This window comes from Coloeus monedula (assembly GCF_965178545.1).
Source record: "Coloeus monedula genome assembly, chromosome: 1".
Lineage (NCBI taxonomy): Eukaryota > Metazoa > Chordata > Aves > Passeriformes > Corvidae > Coloeus > Coloeus monedula.
The window spans coordinates 150,575,073-150,595,632 of NC_138781.1; the positions used below are offsets into that span (position 1 = coordinate 150,575,073).

Below are 20,560 nucleotides of genomic sequence, written 5' to 3' on the forward strand. Positions count from 1 at the left end.
TGATCATTGTGGGAGACCATGCAGACTGCTGATCCAACTCAGTACCTTTGGTCTTGTATGGATTTTAAGTTTTTATTTCTCCATCATGTAAAGTCTTTTGATTATATTTGGGAGTTATCCCAGGGAAGTAATGAAAAAGAGCTACTGAAAAATCTACAACAAAACTAATTGTGTAATCTACTGCTATTATAATTCAATCCAAATGTTATGGGAAAGGAAGTCAAAACAGATTCTCCATTAAGTTCAAGCACCATTGCCATAAGATGGGTTCCTAATTACAATCGATCATGCAGAATTAAACAGCAAGCCAGACAAGGAGCAAGTGGTGAGAAAGAGGTGTCCATTTGTGTGTCTCACTGGACTTCATAAACAGTTCCTTCCCATACAATACTCTCAGAAATGAAAATAGGGGAGGGACCTTTCTAATGGATTTCTATATTTCTGTGTTGGTATGTTTTCATTTCCACAGCAGCAGCTCTAAATGTAAATATGACAAATGGGTGAGGGATGTGCAGGAAGAGCAGAAAGTATCTGGGTGACGTTAAAGCTCTTTGTAACAGAGCACAGTCCCTTGTGGTCCACAATTCAGTGCCGAAGAGGAACAAACCGACACATCAGAAGGTTCAGCCTTCCTGAAGAATTCTGTATGAGACACTGCACTGTGTCACTGTCACTGTCCAAATGTTACCTCAGGAAAAAGAAAGAAAACCAAAAAACTAAACCAACAACAACAAAAAAAAACCCCAAAAAACCAGCAAAAAACACCCTATCAAAACAAAACAACCCCAAAACCAAAAAAACCCAACCAACCAACCAAAAAAAAAACCAATAACAAAAAGCCCAAAAATAAAAACAAAGAAACAAAAACCCCAACAACCCAAAACCACTATAACCCCAAAATACCTAGCTATGGCTTTTGGTAGAGTATGAATTGGATTACTGAACTGAAGAAAGAATTTCTATTGCCCCTGAATAACCCTTTCTCACCAGTTTAGCTGGAGTTCTCAAAGTAGATTATGAAGCAGAAGAGTACTAAAAAATTTTTCCTACTCTAGCAAATTAAATATGATCTTAACTTCTAGCAAACTACTAAATTTGTAAAACAAAATTCCAGTTTTGGGTTCTCAAAATGTTGTTAGAGGCTTTCTTTTGAAATATAAAAATAGCCACATAATACTTTCTTGAACTGATAAACCCCAATTCATTTTACAGCTGTTTCTGGTATGTTTTACTTAAATATCAACAAAATCAATTTTCATCACTGAAGTATAAGAAACTTGCTTGTACAAGGAGGCAAAATGAGCTGGAGTTTTAATTCAGTCACTTTATATTTACATTTATTTTTATGAGGTTTCACATGTATAACATGTTTTTCATCTTGGTTTTACTAATCCCAGTTTATCAATCACTGCATGAACTGACTCCTGCACACAGCTTTTCATTGCAACAGAACCTATATCAGCAGCATTCTGAAGAGGGAGCCAGAGGATTATGCATAATGCTTTCTTGAGCCAAAAGAATTCCTACTAACTCGTACCTTTGAAACAAGGCTTGTTTAAAAAGAAAAAGAAAGAAAGAAAGAAAGAAAAAATGTAAAAGAAATAATAATAACCAGCTACCCATCTCTGCTCCTTTTTAAATGCAGAGCACCCAATCAAAACCATTAACCCACCTTCTATTGCTTTTATCCAATGCAACTACTTCTTCATATAGTACTGCCCTACTTACAGGCCTTGACAACAATATTATTTTCATCACAAGACTCAAATGATAGCTGAACTCTCTAGTATCATTAATATATTTCAAAACAGGCAGAACACCTTTAATGTGTTCTACACTTCTCATCAGTCTTGAAACTCAGATTTTGAAACGGCTTAACTAAGTTCTTTCAAATAAAAAAGCTTCTTGGAGCATCTGAATACTTCTAAAAGCATAAAACTAAATAGACATGCAACAAATACTATTCTCACTTTGTATCAGGCTTCACAGTCTATTGGGAAAATATTTATCATCAACCGAAATCACAGAAAAGCTAATTAAAAGCATGGTGCTAACAAACCAGCATCAGTGATTTGCAAATGAGAATAGTTAAGAATCTACAAGACATTAAAAATTACAGACACTTCCATAAACACAGAAACTAAGAGCACTCAAAGGTAGCTCTGTATATGGAAAATATTTGCTACACTGATTATTATTGCTAGGGAATTGGAACTGAGATTTTCTAAAATCCTGTATTTACAGCCAGGTTATTGGAAGGTGCACAGCTCTGTTACCCTATCTGCCTTTGGCACAGTGTTTAGAATGTAAGAGAAACTGAGGTAGAAATATTAGAGTTATAGCATATTTAAAAGTGAGTTTTTATATTGATAGGTTTGATCATAATTTTTTACTGCATTCAAATTGATTATCAATTTATATTCTAGCCAACTAACCTCTCAACAAAGTAATTACTATAGCTCCAGTAAAACATCAACAGTGTCTTCAAACAAGCAAAATAATTATGTATCTCCACTCTTTTATGTAAGAAGGGAAATATATAATGTTATGAAGGGAGAGCAAATGTTGACAAAAAAAAAAAATCTACCTGTGGATATTTCTTTTCATTTATCTACTTTTTAAACTTTTAAAACAAGTTCTAAATCTTATTTCACTTGTAAGAGCTTTCTATAAATTCAGTTGAGAACACTTTTTTGGCATTGTTCTAGTTGAATGTAACTGCTTGAAATATTACGACAGCAGGAAAATTTACCCATGGGAATTCTCCTAGAGGCCTTTGAGAAGGAATATGACGGTCAAAGAACTGGAGAGCACATTAATCTGATGTATAACCAGAAGTAAAGAAAGAATTTTTTTAAGTCCAAACACTCCTAAACAGAAAAGCTTTTCTTATGCCAGACATTTTAACAGGGTTAATTACAAGAATTGCAAGACACATCTCAAACTTGAAATGAAATGCTTTGGTTCTCACATAAAACTGAAAACAATGTCTTACCTTGCCCCGAACTATATATTGCTTTCACAGATTTTTTCACCTTCTGTAGTGCAGTTCTGTCTTGATCCAATGCCTAGAATAGCAAGAAATAAACAAACTTTAAATATTTACTTCATTGATTGCCAGAATATACTTTAACAAATAAAAAGAAACCCACAAAATAAGGAGTTTCACAGGCTGGAAAAAGCTGCAGGTACAACTGATTCAGCCTGTGGGAAGGTCTGGAGTCTTTCAACCCCTTCAAGATGAAATAAAGAATTGAACTGAAAATGCTCTGACAACAGAGTAGAGCAGTACTGACAGTGCTAGAAGAAAAACACTATTTAAGTTTTGCAAAGGACAAAGCATTTATTCAAATTGCATTATATTTTGGAAAATAAACCCAGAACAACAAGAAATAGCAGATGCTTCTACACTAGTCCTATAGTTTCCACTACAACTAAATTGCTTGTTAACATCTGTGGTTCTCCCACAGTAAGTGTTTAACTACAGACACAGATTATCACACTAACCTCTTGTACCAAATTCCACAACATAACAAAAGTACAGCAGGTGAAAAGTAGCAAATCGAAATAAAAGAATAATATCTGATTTTGTGCAACGTAATGTGACTGAAAGAATATTTATAATAATAATATTCAAATATGAATTTTCAATATTACATCTTTAAGAATTTAAAATTTCTTGCAATAGCTCCAAAATCCAGGACAAAATGTTACTAAGTAATGATGAATTGAGGATTAGATTTCTAATCATGCATAGAAATGCTTAAATAGTTTGCTATATTTTTTCCCCATTTAGATCACAGGCAATTTCCCATCACCTAGGTAAAGTCAGATCAATAATTCCAAGTTTTAATGAAGCTGGCAGCGTTTGCCATATTATATTCACTTTTAAATCACTGGAGATTGGAGAACTTGCACTCAGAACCACTGTCAGGACAGCAGACCAACTGAGCATGGGAGCTGGTAGAGACAACACCATTCACGCTGCAGAGACCCTTGCACAGCCACGTTATCCAAAAAGCTTAAACTCTGGGGCTCCTAGGGGTCTGAAGACTGGCAAAACAAGGCAGAATGTCAGCTACTCCTACAGCAGTGTGTGTGTCCTCACAGAGGGACATCACCAGCAACACTGAGTGAAAGCTCCCCCCGTAAGCAGACCGTTCACTGTCGAAACTGAGATGGTTCTGACAGTGAAAGCCTTAGAAAACCTCACAGCACCTTCCAGTACCTGAAAAAGGGGGTCTGCAAGAGAGCTGGAAAGGGAGTTTTTGCAAGGGCATGGAGACGAGAAGGGGGGAATGGCTTGAAACTGAAAGTAGGTTGAAATTAGATATTAGGTAGAGATTCTTTACTGTGAGGGTGGTGAGGCACTCGAACAGGCTACCCAGAGAAGCTGTGGATGGTCCTAGAAGTGTTCAAAGCCAGGCTGGATGGGGCTTTGGGCAACTTGGTCTGCTGGAAGGTGTCTGTGGCCATGGCAGCAGGCTAGGAACTAGATGATATTTAGTTTTCCTTCCAACCCAAGCCATTCTATGATTTTACAATTGAAGAACATTGCACTGGGCATTAAGAAGTTCCAAAAATCTACATCAGGAGCTCCAAGTAAGCTAGAGTGCTAAGCATTAGAGATGATTAAATGTGAGGGTACCTCTCAGAAGTAAGTTCCAAACACTGATGTTCCTGTGTGTGAACACTTACAGTAGAGATCCATACAGAGAGAAAGCAATTAATATATAATAGTTCTATTTTGGAGTGGCCCAATTTTAACCATATAAAAATGTTATAGCTGAACAATACATGATAATCTGTAACAAAATAAAATTGAGTGTTTCTGTTCCTTAACTGGAAACAACCACTTTCTCAAATCACACAACCACTCCTGTGGCAGCTAAAACTAAAACATTTGGAACCACAAAAGCTATATAAATTCATTCTGATGTTATTTATCTCTGGGCTTTTTTTCATTTACAGCAGAACAATGGATAAAAACATTAAGAACTGCAAACATCATTACTTCTTTTGCTCCCCAGTAAAATAGTGGGTTTGACTTAACTTACATCTTGCCAGGAAAAGTTACCATTTTTAAATGTAATAAAATATTGGGAACTCAGTGTTCCTTTCCAAGACAGTGCACAGCAAGCGCTTCCCTTTGATTTCTCTGCAAATGCTGTCAAAAGCTTTTGCTTCTGCCTGCCTGCTATGTCAGGCAGTTGCTATCATACATTTCTACTGAAGCTCTCTCCACCTTCAATGACCAGAAAAAAATAATGACTCACTTGTCTACTGAGAGTTTGAACACGGGATAAGAATTTCAAACCAATATTTTGAAAGTAAGACCATGGTTAACACTGATGAGATGGAGAGATAAAACTTTATCCTCAGGTCTAGTGTTGAAGCAAACTGGACACGCAGGAGAAAGAAACAAAAATAAAAACTCCAGCAAACTTTTTCCTAAAGTTATCAATCTAAAAGACTATGACAAGCAGATTAGAAAAATCTTCCAAATTGAATTTGCTATTGAATTAGATTTAATCACTAATGTGAGAGCAGGAGGAAAGGGAACATTCATTATTTTATAAGACAAATCACGGAGCAAAGCAATATACAAAGATGACATCCACAGCCTAAAGGTGCCAGTGATCTGAGTCAGAATGACATCACAGGCCAATTTTGTATTTTTTATATTTGCAAATATGATTTTTATGTGAACTACTTCTTCATAGTCCAAAACTATAAATAAAACACACTTACATAGCAGGTACACAAAACCTGTTATCTAGGGTTGCTTGGGTGCTTTTGGGTGTTGAGGCTTTTTGGTTGGTTGTTTTTGTTTTGTTTGTTTTATATAACTGGAAATAGTTTGTTTCCAAACATAATACATTCCTTTTAGATGTCTTTTGCTGATAATTTTTAGCTGCACTCTGCTGCAAAGGAAATAAGCTGCACTCAATGCTCAATTCAATTATTATTCCAGAGTAATATTACCTTCTCAGCATGTTAAACTAGACAGGAACAGCCTTGCTTTCCCTAGTTAGGGAAAAACAAGCTTTTGCAGTATCCATTAATTTTAATTTTGAGTATTTAGAATACTAAATATTTTAACTGCCTATCATAGAAGACACAAAATCTGATCTTCCATTAAAAGTGGCATACATATATATTATTGAGTATCGCAATGTCTTAGAGAACCAAGGGGTCTCTGTGACAATCTCTAGGTATTTAGTGGCACTCCTTCCTACCTACTAAACTCTCCTTACCACCAACCACCCCTGGCAAATGCTTCTTTCTTCATTTCCATGATACCATCTTGCAGGAGGCCTTTATAAATTCCCCAGAAGAACATTTTCTTACTCTCTCACACATTTTGGAAGGACAAATCAGTTACTAAAGATACCTGCACCACAAATTTGCTACCTTATTAGCTGACCAAAGCTTTATTCTTGAAAATGGTCATTCTGGAGACAAGCTCAAAATAATGTAAAATCAGTGTTCACCAAAAAAAAGCCCAAGAAACAAAACAAAACAAAAAACCAAAAAAACCACCACCACCACAAAAACAAAACAAAACAAAACAAAAAAACCAACCAACCAAACAAAAAAAACCAACCAAAAAAACCCCAAAACCCAGAGAGAGAAATGAAGGGGGAAAAGGAGAAAGAACACAAAACATCCACCACATTTAATGTGCTTAAATAAAATGAAGCAAGGAAAGGTCCTTGCTCCTCATTCTCAGCAGATTCTCTGGCACATGCCCTGTTGAGGTTTCAAGTTGCTACATTCCCTTATATTGAAGCTTATGCTCAAGAAGAAAATCTCCTGATCATTCAGCAGCAGTTCTTCTAACTAACCAGTGTGGAATTCCCCACATATATTCCCCAGATATAATTTCTCCTTTCTGCTAAAATATGGCTACTTTGAACCTAGCCTGCCATTTCAAACCACCAACCTGGTTCAAATCTGCACTGGTGAAGAAAGCAGCATCTCTGCTCCCTCATCCCAGAGCACTCAGTTGGCTACACCACGATCCAGCTCAGGAGCTGCTGTGGAGTCAACAGTCCCGTGAAAGCCAGGGGCTCCTTTTGAGCACTATGGATTCAGCTCACCTTCCATCAGAGCAGTACACACTGATAGACATTTGTACTTACAGATACCATTTCACATTCAGAGAAGGTCCTTCTTGCAGCATCCTCCCTCCCAAGATGTACATTTATTGGTAGCTATTCATACTAGTGAATGGAAAACTTGTCCACTTGAGGCTATAAAATCAAATACATTTTGGGGTGGTAAGTCCCCCCAGTGGATCATTTCACTGATGTAGATCACTGAGTAGCTGCACATGCACTTTTACCAGCCTGACACAGCACACAGAGCAGAGCTGGGTCAGAAGACCTATATGCTGACATTCCCTAACCCACACCAGTCCTCTCTGCTAGACATTTTCCACTGCTGCTCACACAGACAGATACTGCTCTTCCTTCTCCTCAACCCTGAAGAGCTTGATCTCTTCTCAGTGAAAGGTATTTTTATTTTGGGACCATGTTCTGTTTTAATAGCTTCTAAATTTTAAACCAGAAATTATACTACAGTGCAGTGTGGAAAGTGGTAGATTCTGGTTTGCTATCTATCTCTGAAGTAGTAAAAACTGGCAGGTCCACATCTAGATAGACCACTAATTGTTTCTTTAAAACCTTGTATCCTTTTATGCTGTATAGATATGTATATATTCATGTGCATGTGTGTGCACAAATACTAATATATATTAGAGTGTATTGGCTGGTGTCCTTGCCCATGGCAGGGGGGTTGGAACTGGAGGATCTTTAAGGTCCCTTCCAACCCAAGCCATTCTGTGATTCTATATTTGTCCTGATGTGTTTGTACACAAAAGTCTACATACTGTAATCATACTTCTGAGTGTGTGAGGTGCTTATTGCTACTACACATGAAAATCATGGTTTAAAAAGCACATAAACCTTTCTTTCTAGATTAACACAAAACTACTGTCCAGAAACCAATCACAAAAGTTCTTTGTATGCATATTAAATTTAGCTTTTCTAGAAATCAGCACCAATCCAGAGGCATACATTTGCACAAAGGATGCTACTGCTCCTTGAGCCCACTAGAGCTACTAAAACATCAAATATATCTTGTGTACCTCACAAACCTTTACAATTTAAAGAGGGGTAAAAAACCTACTAATTTCTGTTCCAGCCTTACGATAATAAAAGACAAAAGTGGTTCAAGACACTGACCATCGCATTAATATGTCAGTATATATTATTGAATATTATTAATCCCTTCAAGTAGATTAGTATCCAAAGGAGATGCATTTTCCAACTGGAACAAACTGCTCATTCTTATATCAGAGGAAACTTAGAATTTCACACCATTTGTAGGAGGTTTGCCCTAAAAGATTCCATATCTTACTGCCACCAGAACCCACCCACAAAAATATATAGCAGAGAAGAAATGTTTTAAACCATTACAACATTTTGCACAAGAAAAACCCATGACAGAACCTTGAAGGTGATTAGAGCATGCACAATCTATGTACTCATCACAAAAAACCCTCCCTCCAAGTATTTTAAAAAATTAATTTCTTATATTAAAAAAATAATCCATGTGAAATATAAAAATATTTGAGGTTATACACACAAATGGGTGTAATGAACGCTTGGTAGTCACATGCCTGTATTGTCAGATACAAGAATAATTATTTCATGGAATGCACATGGATGATTTATTAGCTTCAAGGGACTAAAAGCAGTAAATCTTTCACTTAGCAATTTACACACTTCTCTAACCCTGGCACAGAAATTACTGCTGTCTATACTACAAAACATGCTTGCACTTTGCTCAAGTCCCATTTACAGAACCCATGGAATGAAGCAGAGCAATAGCACCTTACAAAGTCATGGCTGTTCAGAAGCAGTATCAGCTTTCCTCACAGTAAAATTGAATATACAATAAACACAGACTAGACAGCTAGTAAATTACTGCATGCCACTGAAATTGCAACAACACAAACCCCTATAATTGCCACCGTGAAATAAAACCAAAAGAGAAGATTAGCATCAAGTGTTGGTCTCCAGTGGCTCACTCAGTCAGATATGAGTAGACTACCAAACCCACCTAACTCTGAACACAGAGAAGTGACTCAAACCACACGACTTGTCTTTCCTTCTCCACTCAATTCATACTGGTCCTGCCAGTGAATGAACAGAACAACGAAACTTGTTTCCAATTGTTGGCCTCAGCACATGTCTACATGACAAAAATAGGGGTGTTAAAGTGTTAAGAATTTTCTAGAGACAATCTCTTTGTATAAAAGATGGCTACAGAAAGGTCCAGTTTGAACTTTTCCTGAATTACTTAAAAAAACCCAAAAGGGTCCCAATGAGAGGAAGCAAACCAAAACAACACATCAACAAGCACTTATCACTGTAATAACTGATGCCAGCATCATTTCATACACAGCCATTTACTAGCTGCTCCCAAAAGAAGACCAATTAAAAAGTAACATTATTTTCTCTGAAAATTGCAAGCTTTGAGTGTTTTAACCATAACCTAATGAAAAGGGCATTCAGTGATCAAACTGAGTAAATACATTTTTCCAGAAAATTTTTTTTCAGATAATGCCAAAACTTAACAGAGATCCCATCAGCTGAACTTTCCTCATATCAGCTCTTAGCTACATGGTCTGATGCAATGCAACAGCCGCTCTCCAAACTCCACGTATGTGACAAAAAACACCAACCTCCAGAGCTGTAAAGGTCAGAATAGATGAGCCAGCTCATTTGTGTGGGCTCTTAAAAGAGCTGCAAAAATGTTAGCCACTTAATTATTCCCCAAGTATTACTCAAATGGAAGCACAGTAGATATTGCTTGTAAAAGTACAGTATTGCTAATTGTAATGTGTTTTGACAATTAGATCCTTCTTTGCAACCAGACTCCTACCCAGCAGCCTTTTCTGCAAGACCAAGAATGTAGACACTAATCACTATCTATGTATGATTACTTCTGCATAAAATGATGTTAGCATCACATTTTTTCTAATGAACATGGATTGGATGTTGGATTTCGTGCATGCTCTGACACACCTGGGAAAGCGTAACAATATTTTGGGCAGTTTCTTCCTTTAAGTTCTCAGCTGAGTTACATCAATGCTCCTGAGTTTAACTCATTTTGTGCACAAGGTACATTTAGAGATATCTGAAAAATAAGCTAAGATATTTGTTTCCAGGAATGTTGATGACAACGATCAGATTTATTTTCTAATTTCTGTTGTGTAGGAGATGCTGAAAAGCCCACAACTAGTGACAACACTTGAAACCATCCAGTGACAGATAAAAAATTTCCCCCACAGGCTCTAAACCAGTTTCACTGGGTAGAAACTAATCTTGGGCATAAATATCAGAGAATGGTTTGGAAAACATAATCTAGTTCCAGTGCTCCTGACAAGGGCAGGGACACGTTTCACTAGACCAGATTGCTCAAAGCCCCATCCAACCTGGTATTGAACACTTCCAGGGATATGGCATCCACAGCTTCTCTGGGCACAATGGGGCATCCACAACTACTTAGTGACAATATTCTTACCTTTACACAGGCAACAACACAGCTTGAACTAGCTACAACTGCTAGAACAGCTATCATTCACTATATACAAACCCCCTCCTTAAATTAGTAGCAGTAAAGCTGAATAGTATGAAAACCTAGAACAGCAAAATCCGTGAAAAAATCTTCCCAGTTTAAACATCACTGCAGCACAATTTCACCTATTTCTTACCCCAGGTGCTGGATAAACACATTGGCATGACTGCTGGGATAAAACATGGCTCCAGCTCAGAAACCAGCACACCCATAGCCAGGCCCGCAGCTCCCGAAGATGCCATCGTACACGCCCCAGGTTGCACACACGGCTTTTGCCAGCATTAAGGCTGCATAGCATCAGCAAGTGGTTGCACAGAATATAACCAAAAAATCTTCCTACATACAAATGTTCCTGTGTTTAAAAGTAATGAGTGCTGTTGCACTCTACTTTTTAGCAAGTCATGGCATGCTATCAGTCTTTTTTCCTCAGAGGTGATCCTGCTTGTCCACATTAGCAATCTATTAAGTACTGTTTTAAAAGCACAAAGGGAATGAACCTAAACTAATAAAAGCCTTTTCTCTCCCTGTGTTCTTGTGAACCTCTCCTTATGCTTTTTACAAAAGCCAGGGAAAATACACTGATTTGGGTGTGAGTACTGGCTACCAAATACCACCCTACAAAATAACATTTTTTCCAGCATAATTCATTGAAGATTCTTGTCATTTAAAAAACCCAACACAGTATGAAGTGCCATTTTCATTTAACAAAAATCTAATCTGAAAAGCTTATATGTGAGAGACATAGCCAAACACTAAGAAACACAAAAAAATAGAACAAGATTATTTTTGAGAACAATCAAACAATAAACTCATCAGAAGATGGTGAATATTTGAGGCAAGGTCTTTCAAAAGGAAACAAAGTGAGGAGAAGATGATATACAAACAGCATAAACATAATCACACTCCATACATGTGCTAACAGATATAGGGTCATTAGAAATGTGATTCTTAGCAACTTGAACTGGAAAAAAGCACAGAAATCTCTGGAAAATTTCTTCCTCCATGATATCAGACTGTAAATTTCACTAACAGGAGAGCTCTTCAGTTGCAGCACCAGAGTTAAATACTACAAAATATTTTTGTCCCGTTAACTCTTTTCCTTCTTTTTCTGAAGCCACAAAATATTTTGCAGCAGGCTCTGCATTTAAGCTGTTATCCCAGTAACTCACAGGCATTTTCTGCTCAGGGAGGGAAGATGCACTAGATCAGGACTAGTTATTCTTACTGGCAGCAAAACTCTTTAAATATTGTACACAGTTTCCGTGAATGCTACAAAAGTCAAAAGTGACAAAAGGGGGATAAATGCAGCCTCTCTGTGGTGCTGCAGGCACACAGCACACTCAAACCTCATGGGTCCATAAACTCCAATCCCGAGTGGCATTGTCAGGATCTTCTGCCAGCCATTACTACTACTAGTAGAAATCCTTCCAAGAAAAAAAAAATTGCCCTGGCTGAGGTGAGGGACCAGAAATGATCTCTTACTTGAGAACAGAAACAACTCATGCTCCTCCTCCTCCTAACTCCTGAAGAAATATTTAAATGCATACATTGATGGATGACTACAATATTCCATTTCAGAATTATTCCATTCAGAGAAAAAAGTGAGTATATTAATGCACTAATATTTTTTGGTGCCCAAAAAAGAAATTTAAAATTGTGTCTATTTTTTTCAAAGCTGCAGATTTCAAGACTTTCATTAGGTTAATTAAAAAAAAAAAAAAAAGGGATTTCCAGTACAACACAGACCTTGAAGACTATTACAGCATTATCAGACACTGTTAGAGCTCAGTTTTATTCTGCTATTGGGGACTGCAATGATGGCAGACTCAATAAGATTTCATCTTACATCATGTTAAACGTTCAACCACCACCACTTATGAAATTCAGAGCTACATTTGGGTAACCAGCTAAGAGCTATCATCTTACAATCAATCCTCATTACAGGGTATAACACAGAATGACACTATGGGATAATAACAGGAAGAAAAATAAAAGCACATCTAGAACCAATCTAGAAAATAAGCATATATTCATTTTTTTTGCTGTTTTAAGATAAATTTAAAAATGGAAATGAGAAGTTTTACTCCATACAGTAGGAGTTGTGTTTCTAATCTAATTCTAATTCTACTTAGCCTAGACTAGAGAATTACAAAACGCATAAATGAGGGACTTTGAGTCCCCCCTTCAAAAAAGGAAAATAAAATCACAAGAGCATAATTTAGATGTGAAGCAATATTTTTTTTTAATTTCAATGTCATGTTCTTTGATATAAACATATTCTCTGGACATACATAATTTAGTGGGAAAATTACAGAAGAGGAAACACCATAATCAGGATAGTCAAGTCCAGTACTTTAATAAAAGCCTCATCTAAAATCTTCTATTTTCCTCTACATTGCCTTTCAATCCACATGCAAAAATAGCATAAATGTATAGTAGAAAATGAGGATGTATACCTCATCTTCACTGCGGTACAGGAAACCTACAGACCTCTAAAAGCAATATAGGCTGAAAAAAACCAAGCCATAGATGTGTGTAATACATATGATTTAATGATATATATGTTTAATTACCAGAAAAATTTTATATACAACTTCAGACCAGAGTAAAATCTGCTTTCTCAATATACAAGTGAAAAGAAGTGAGATGAGAAGGGATATCGAAACTAAAGCAAAGACCTGTGTTTGATTATACTCTCTAGGGTTTATTTTGGGGATGCTGGCACACATTATGACCACTTGCAAACTGATTATGCATAGAAAAGAATTTCTGACTCATGTACAAGTGTATAAGCTACAGCAATAAATCAAGGGTGCAAGAAGAGGATATTTTAACACCACTGAAATCCTACAGTGTAAAGGCAACCTAAATTCCCCAAATTGTGTATATGACCTGCCAAGGTCATTGGGACAACACAGAATCTTCCACCTTCTCTCCCATACTTTAAATACAGTGCTGATTGTAAAGGTATTGTTTTAAAACCACAGTGGAACTTAGAAGAATCTAGCTGCAATATTCATCATTTTGGGAAACATGAGTACTTTGCAAGCAAACTGCTACTTATTTCACAACATTTTTTAACCTAGTATTGTGTTTGGTAAAAAGAGTCCCATGCTATTTCTCTTTTATTACTGCATTAGAGAACAGATGCCCTTGGAGAATATTCTGTAAATGTTTTTAATAATATTAAGCTTCGGACATAATTTATAGCCAAGATCCTAAGCATAGCTAAATCACACTAGCAACAACTTTCTTTAAAATACTCAGACAAAAAGCATTCAAACTCCACAGATGCAAAAGCAAAAGTTAGTCAAAGAACACAATTTCCCCGTATATGCAAGACCTAAAGGAGAAGGTTCAAGTTCAGTGGAGGTGGAGAAGACCATGCACAATTATCCTTCTCTTCCTCAAGCTTAAAACACTTTTGCTAACACTTGTACTAGACACCCACAATGACTATAAAATAATTGTGTACCAAACTCTGCTGTGTTTATCTTTGTTTTATCTAAACAACAGTCTAAGTGATGAAGGCTGAGAGAGGTGGGGGAAGAGAAGGCTCTGGCGTGACATAGCACCTTCCAGTACCTAAAGGGGCTACAAGACAGCAGGAGTGGGACTTTCTATAAGGGTGTGGAGTGATAAGGACAAGGGGGAATGGCTTTAAACTGAAGGAGGGTAGATTTAGTTTGGATGTTAGGAAGAAATTCTTTACAGTGAGGGTGGTGAGGCCCTGGATCAGGCTGCCCAGAGAGGTTATGGGTGCTCCATCCCTGAATGTCTTCAAGGCCAGGTCGGAAGTGTATTTGAGCCACCTGGTTTAGTAGAAAGTGTCTCTGCCCAGGGCAGAGAGTTGGAACTGGATGGTCTTCAAGGTCCCTTCCATTCCAAATTATTCTATGATTCTATGAAGACGATATATGTCACTTCAAAAGAACTGAGGTTGGCAATATCCTTCTCTAAAATAAGGAATATAATTTTTGTTTCATAATAGAGAAAGGAAAGTGGGAAAGCAAATGAAAACCAGGATTGCTACCACAGGGTAACAAAAGTGCATGGACAAAGCTGATTATTACCATGTAGTTTTTCATGCTTGTATAGTATGCAACTAGAACATATAGATTCCACTTAAACATAGGACAAAGTAATGCCATAATTTAAAATCCATCCAAAAGACCAGTAATTACATACTTAAGTATACTTAATCAGAAACCAAGTTATTCACATTTTAGTCCAATATTTTTTCTTCTTTTAACTATACAATTCCCCCACCCAAAGCACAAAATTAAGACTAATACTAAACCCCATTAATTTATAGTATTTATCATAAAATTACCTTGGTTCTCAAAATTGATTTATTCATTTCAGCCCACCCTAAATATTATATTAGCTAAATCTAATGGATGCAGCTAGTGCTTAAATAAAATTAACCTCAGTCAACATCAGTCTTAAAGACAATCAAGAAGTTTCCACAATCAAGGAATAATTTTACATAAAAACTAGACAGACTAAGACACTAGAACAATAAGAGATTGATAGGCTGCAGTATTTTAAAATTAAGTAACAGCACACTAGCTCTCACAAAGTTGTAAAGAAGAAGCTGTAAACACAACAGAAACTTCTGAATTTATGCAACAATGTATTCTCTTGACAAACACCTTCAAATTTTGATGCTATGGGACATGACACAATGTTATCACTAATAAATATAGTACCATTTCATGATCACTTTTACTGAGACAGAAAGACACTTTCTTCCTTTTTACATTTCTGCAGCTTCCTCTTAGTATTTTTAATAAAAATTTAATACCTCCAAATGTAATTTAATTCAGTGGAGGCATATGAATGAAAATGGATTTTTCATCATTCCCTTAGGAAGTAACAATTTCTTCACATATCAGAAAATACAACAGATGTCCCACAATATACACCAAATATATCTGTATGGTTAGAAGATTCACTTTGAAACACAGAATGAATGTATAGAAAAAATGGTGAGTAATATAATGAAAATTTGGACAGGAAAGATGAAAGTGTTAAACGAATGAAGGTTAAAAGCAATAGCATTTCACATTCCAGCTGGTATTTTATGATTGAAAGCAACAGGACAACAGGCATCCCTGCAGGTTTTAGTGGAAAGTTAGAGTGATCATTTGCCTCGGTGGACTTTAAAAACATGGTTTTCCTGTTTCCCCTCTTCCAACCACTCATTCCCACTACTTTCTTTGTACCAGCACACTAGTGATCACAAAGTCAAGAACTTAGATCAGACTAAAGTTGCCTTTTTTTGGTGCATTATGGCCATTGCAAAGGAGGATGCACAACTGCACACATGGTGGCTTTAACCCCTTCAATGGATGCACAAACTTGCACACATAGATCAGTGTGTTCTTGTGGCCAAGAAGACCAAAGGTATCCTGAGGTGCATCAGGAGGAGCCTTGCCAGCAGGTTGAGGGAGGTGATCCTGCCCCTCTGCTCAGCCCTGGTGAGGCCTCACCTGGAGTGCTGTGCTCTGTTCTGGGCTCCTCAGGACAAGGCAGATGTGGAGCTCCTGAAATGTGTCCAGTGGAGGAAAACAAAGATAATTAAGGGACTGGAGCATCTCTCTTATGAGGAAATGCTGAGGGAGCTGGGCCTGTTCAGCCTCAAAAAGAGGTGACAGAGAGGGGATCTCATCAACATCTGTCAGTATCTGCAGGGAGGTGTCAGAAGATGGACCAGGCTCTGCTCGGTGGTGCCCAGCAATAGGACAAGAGGCAGGGGGCAGAAACTGATGCCCAGGGAGTTCCACCTGAACATGAGGAAGAACTTCCTTACTGTGCTGTGACCAAGCACTGGAACAGATTGTCCAGAGAGGGTGTGGAGTCTCTCTCACTAAAGATATTCAAGAAACTTCTGGACACAATCCTGTGCCGTGTGCTCTGGAATGACCCTGCTTGAGTAGGGACATTGGACCAGAAGACCCACTGTGGTCCCTTCCAACCTTACCCATTTTGGGACTCTGTGAAAATTGCTGTGTGATCTGAGAAGACAGATTGTATTTCATATTTCAACTACATAAAGATCCATTCCATCTGAGCTGCATCCCTTGCAATCCACCTACTTTTAATCTGTGAAGACACACTATGAGACTGTAAAACTAGAATGCTTAGAAAACAACTCTGCCAGAAGGCAGCAATATCCATGCACACAGAGGCTGAATTCCAGCTTCTCCTTCACCAAGCAGGGGTGACTCTGTAGATTTCCTGTTTAAATCTCATATTGTTTCTCTTGATTTTAAAATGGTTCTACCTTTCAGAAACTCAGTCAACTATTTAAACTACAGTAACTCACTGCTGTTCCTTACGCCATTTCTCATGATTTTCACAAGTGCATAAACCATGGCTGAAGGATGGTCTGAAGTTTTACGTTTGCAGCTACAGAGTTACTGCACTTGACAATATCAATGGAGCAAAATCTGAAAAGCACTTTATGCAACTTCCAGTGTTCTGTATTATTAACTGTCTGGTAACCTGGTTTAAATACCTCCTGCTGCTTTTATAAGATCATTTATCTGCTACACCAGACATCACTCCAAGCAGACAGCACTTCCTCTCAGCACACTTCTTGCTCAGAGAAAGGTGGTATTTAATAACGAGGAGTTTAGTTCTGGAGGCCAGATGCTGGCCTTAATAGAGCACTAAACAGACAACAAACACTAAGTGGTGCAACAGAAGTTGTGGGAAATTGACAGTAGCTTTTCTAGAAATACTTCACCTTGAATTTCCTTTCACAAAGCAGCTCCTTCAAAAGTCTCACCTATTCCTCTTTCTTACCCAAGACAGTAAGTATAACCCTTCAGATCTCTGCAGAGCAGCCACAGCAGGCACAAACTCCATCTCTAGAGAGGAGCACATGGCAAGACAGAGGCCAAGCACCCTGCCTGGCCTCAGAGGTCTATAAAAATCCCAAATGGCAAAGTGGGGTGGATATCCAATGGCTGAACACAGTCTGTTCTAAGATAAAGGGCAGAGGACTTTAAACAAACCAGCAGGCAGCAAATTTAAAAAAAAAAAAAAAAAAAAAAGTATATTGCTTTGTATCACATAGGGTGAGCTGTGGAACTCCTTGTGAATTCAAAAATTATGCATACTTTGAAAAATAGAAGACAAAATGGGTAAAGTCATGGAAGAAAAATTCAGTATGGCCTTTAAATATAAATTTAATATCTTCATTCTGACATATCCTGAGCTGCATGTTACTGGAGGTCATATTGGAAAAGGTATCTCTACAACTCTGCCCTTTTCCTACACTCTTCTCTTATCCTCTACTGTTGGCAGTGTCAGAAAAGCTTTTATCAACTCCTGGACTACACCATCACAGCTGTTCTTCCCCTCACTAATGGCATTTCTGTTATGTCAGCTGTAACAAGAAGGAATTCACCAGCACATAACCATATATGCACAATACCAGACAAACCTCAGTAAAAAGATGGAAATAAAAAGCCCACAAAAGCCCTGTAGAAAATTAAGACATTTTTTGCTCTTCAGATCTGAGAAACAGATATCATTGGAAATGCCCCAAAAGTTATTTACATAGAGAAGAGGGAAGATTTTCTGAAAGGTTTAACAGTAACTAAGTTTTTAAATGTACATAACCCTTAGACATTACTCCAGTTCTACAAATTATATTGATGTGCTCCATCAAAATCAAATTATTAAACTCAAAGCAAAATACACAATTTGTTCAAATTTCCATTGCATATTTTACAGTATGTTTTAAACTAAAAAAGAGAACAGAACCTGATTGTTTCATGTATAGATTGGAGAATGTTTTATATCATAGAAAAAGACAAGCTGTGATTTCTTGCCAGTCTTTACAAGGATAGGTGTCTGATATTGTAACTTTTGCCCTATACCGACCAAGAGCGAAAGTTAATTAACTTCTTTATATGACTCAAGGACATCCAGTCTTTAAGCAGTGAATGGAAAGTTACTGAACTAATGCATGAAATTGAAACACTAAGAGTAGAAGGTTTTCCCAGAAAGCCATTTTGTTTTAATAAAATCCATAATCCTTTAGAAAAAAAATGAACTGACTGTTATTAAGTTAGCTCTTAGCCTTTTAAGATTAACATTTTTAATATAGATTTTTTTATACATACACTTTTTTGGAAAGAAGCTTGGTGCATCAGACACTGGAGAAACCTACCAATTAGAAGAAGTAATGCTGCATTTGAGAAGTATCTACCCTGACCCAGAATGTTTTGACAAACAAACAAACAAAAAAAATTTTTGGTGAACATCTACCAGGAAAACACAATAAAATTCCAGTTTGTATCATCACAGGTTTGGACTAAATTGAGGGTAGGGAAAAGACATGGTAGTGATGCTACCTTTAAATCAGAAGGTCTTGGTTTAATCACAACAGCGTTTAGGCAACTCCAGCTGAAAATATTCCTGTTCAAAAACTGGTGGAACTGCATACCAAGAGAAATATCACTGCAAACTGCTTCTACACTCTTTCCATAAGCATCCATTTCTCACCTTGGCTAGCGACAGCTACGGGATGAGCAAGCAAAGGTACTTACATTCCCATGCCCATAAATCTTTCCTTGTGAATTCACAAGAGAATATTGTAGGATTCTATTTTTGTCTTGGCTTATTACAAGTTACCAGCACGAAGCTAGAACAGAGTAAATCCTACACCTGGCAACTGCAGTGTTTCAAAGCTTTCATGAACGTCGCATTGTTTGCCTGCCCGCAAGCCAGTAGTGCACAGAATGCTAAGGGCTGTATCCGAGCAAGGCTGAAGGCAGGACACAAATAGAACGGAGCAGTAGAAAAGAAAGCTGTGTGCAATGATGCAAAAAAATCCTATTGCTGATTTGTATTCTGCCTGAATACGAGGAAGAAAGTAAGAAAACCTCCAGCTCATTCACATGAGGAATATAAATAGAAGATTCAGAAAAGAACTACTTTTCTAAGCATTTGCATTTGGAACATGTTCAAATTCTAGTTATATACCGAATAGTCATAAAAGGCAACACTTGTTAATCACAAAATTGGAGAGTTCCAGAATTTGGAAATAGACTGATTTAATGCCAATGTTACATACACTTTGTATAATATACAAAATAAAATCATAGTTAAATAAAATACAGTAGGGGATGGCAACTGCAGATAACCAGCTCCCAGGGTGGATGTGATTGTATGGTACATTTCACAATAGTTATAAAAAGATGAAAGGCAGAGTTTGAGGACCAAAAAAAAGAGGATTATTTTACAATCAGCTGACAAAGTCATAGGCACTGAGGAAATAATACAAACAGATGAAAAAGAAGCAGCGCAGTGGAAAAGCATTTAAATACGCACCATAATAAGGAAAGATGAACTGATTTGCAATCCCGAATCTTTTCAAGGAGTATATATGACTTGCACCTGCCTCATCAGGATGGTGCACGAAAACAAAGCCCTTTAGAAAACATCAGCAGGGAACTCCTAGGTGAAGCTTTGCTGTTGTTTAATGGAGGAAAAGCAAACAAACAACCATCCCATGTATCTGTGCTGCTCCATGAAATAGAAAACATATCTATAGTCACAAGTAGAACCCAGTATTAGGATAGGATCTGTGAAACAAAATAACTTATGCATACAAGATACATTTCAAAAGCAGACCAGATTTAAACTGCTCAGTGCACTGAATGCTCAGTAACACCTGAGAGTGCATCCTCCAGTTGATTTTCATACAAAATTAAGCCAGCTTTGTCTACTATAAACCTGCTCCATGATATAAAACACAGAATAGTAAGAGGGATAATAAGGAAATTTCATTCAAAACAGCATTCATGCTCCAAACTAGAACACAGAAGTGTTGAAAATCAAGACCCCTATCAAAGACTTCTAACTGTCAGATGAGTCTGATTTTCAGAAG

At 37.3% G+C, this 20,560-nt stretch overlaps 1 protein-coding gene across 1 annotated transcript in view; it reads right to left on the minus strand.

Annotated features, from left to right (window-relative positions):
* Positions 1 to 20,560, minus strand: part of ASAP1 (ArfGAP with SH3 domain, ankyrin repeat and PH domain 1) — a gene marked incomplete at its 5' end in the record, with an annotated part of 116,190 nt that overhangs the window by 67,299 nt on the left and 28,331 nt on the right. The window contains one exon of the mRNA XM_082295421.1: positions 2,996 to 3,068. Coding sequence (XP_082151547.1) covers positions 2,996 to 3,068 — 73 coding nt within the window. The remainder of the gene's footprint in view (positions 1 to 2,995; positions 3,069 to 20,560) is intronic.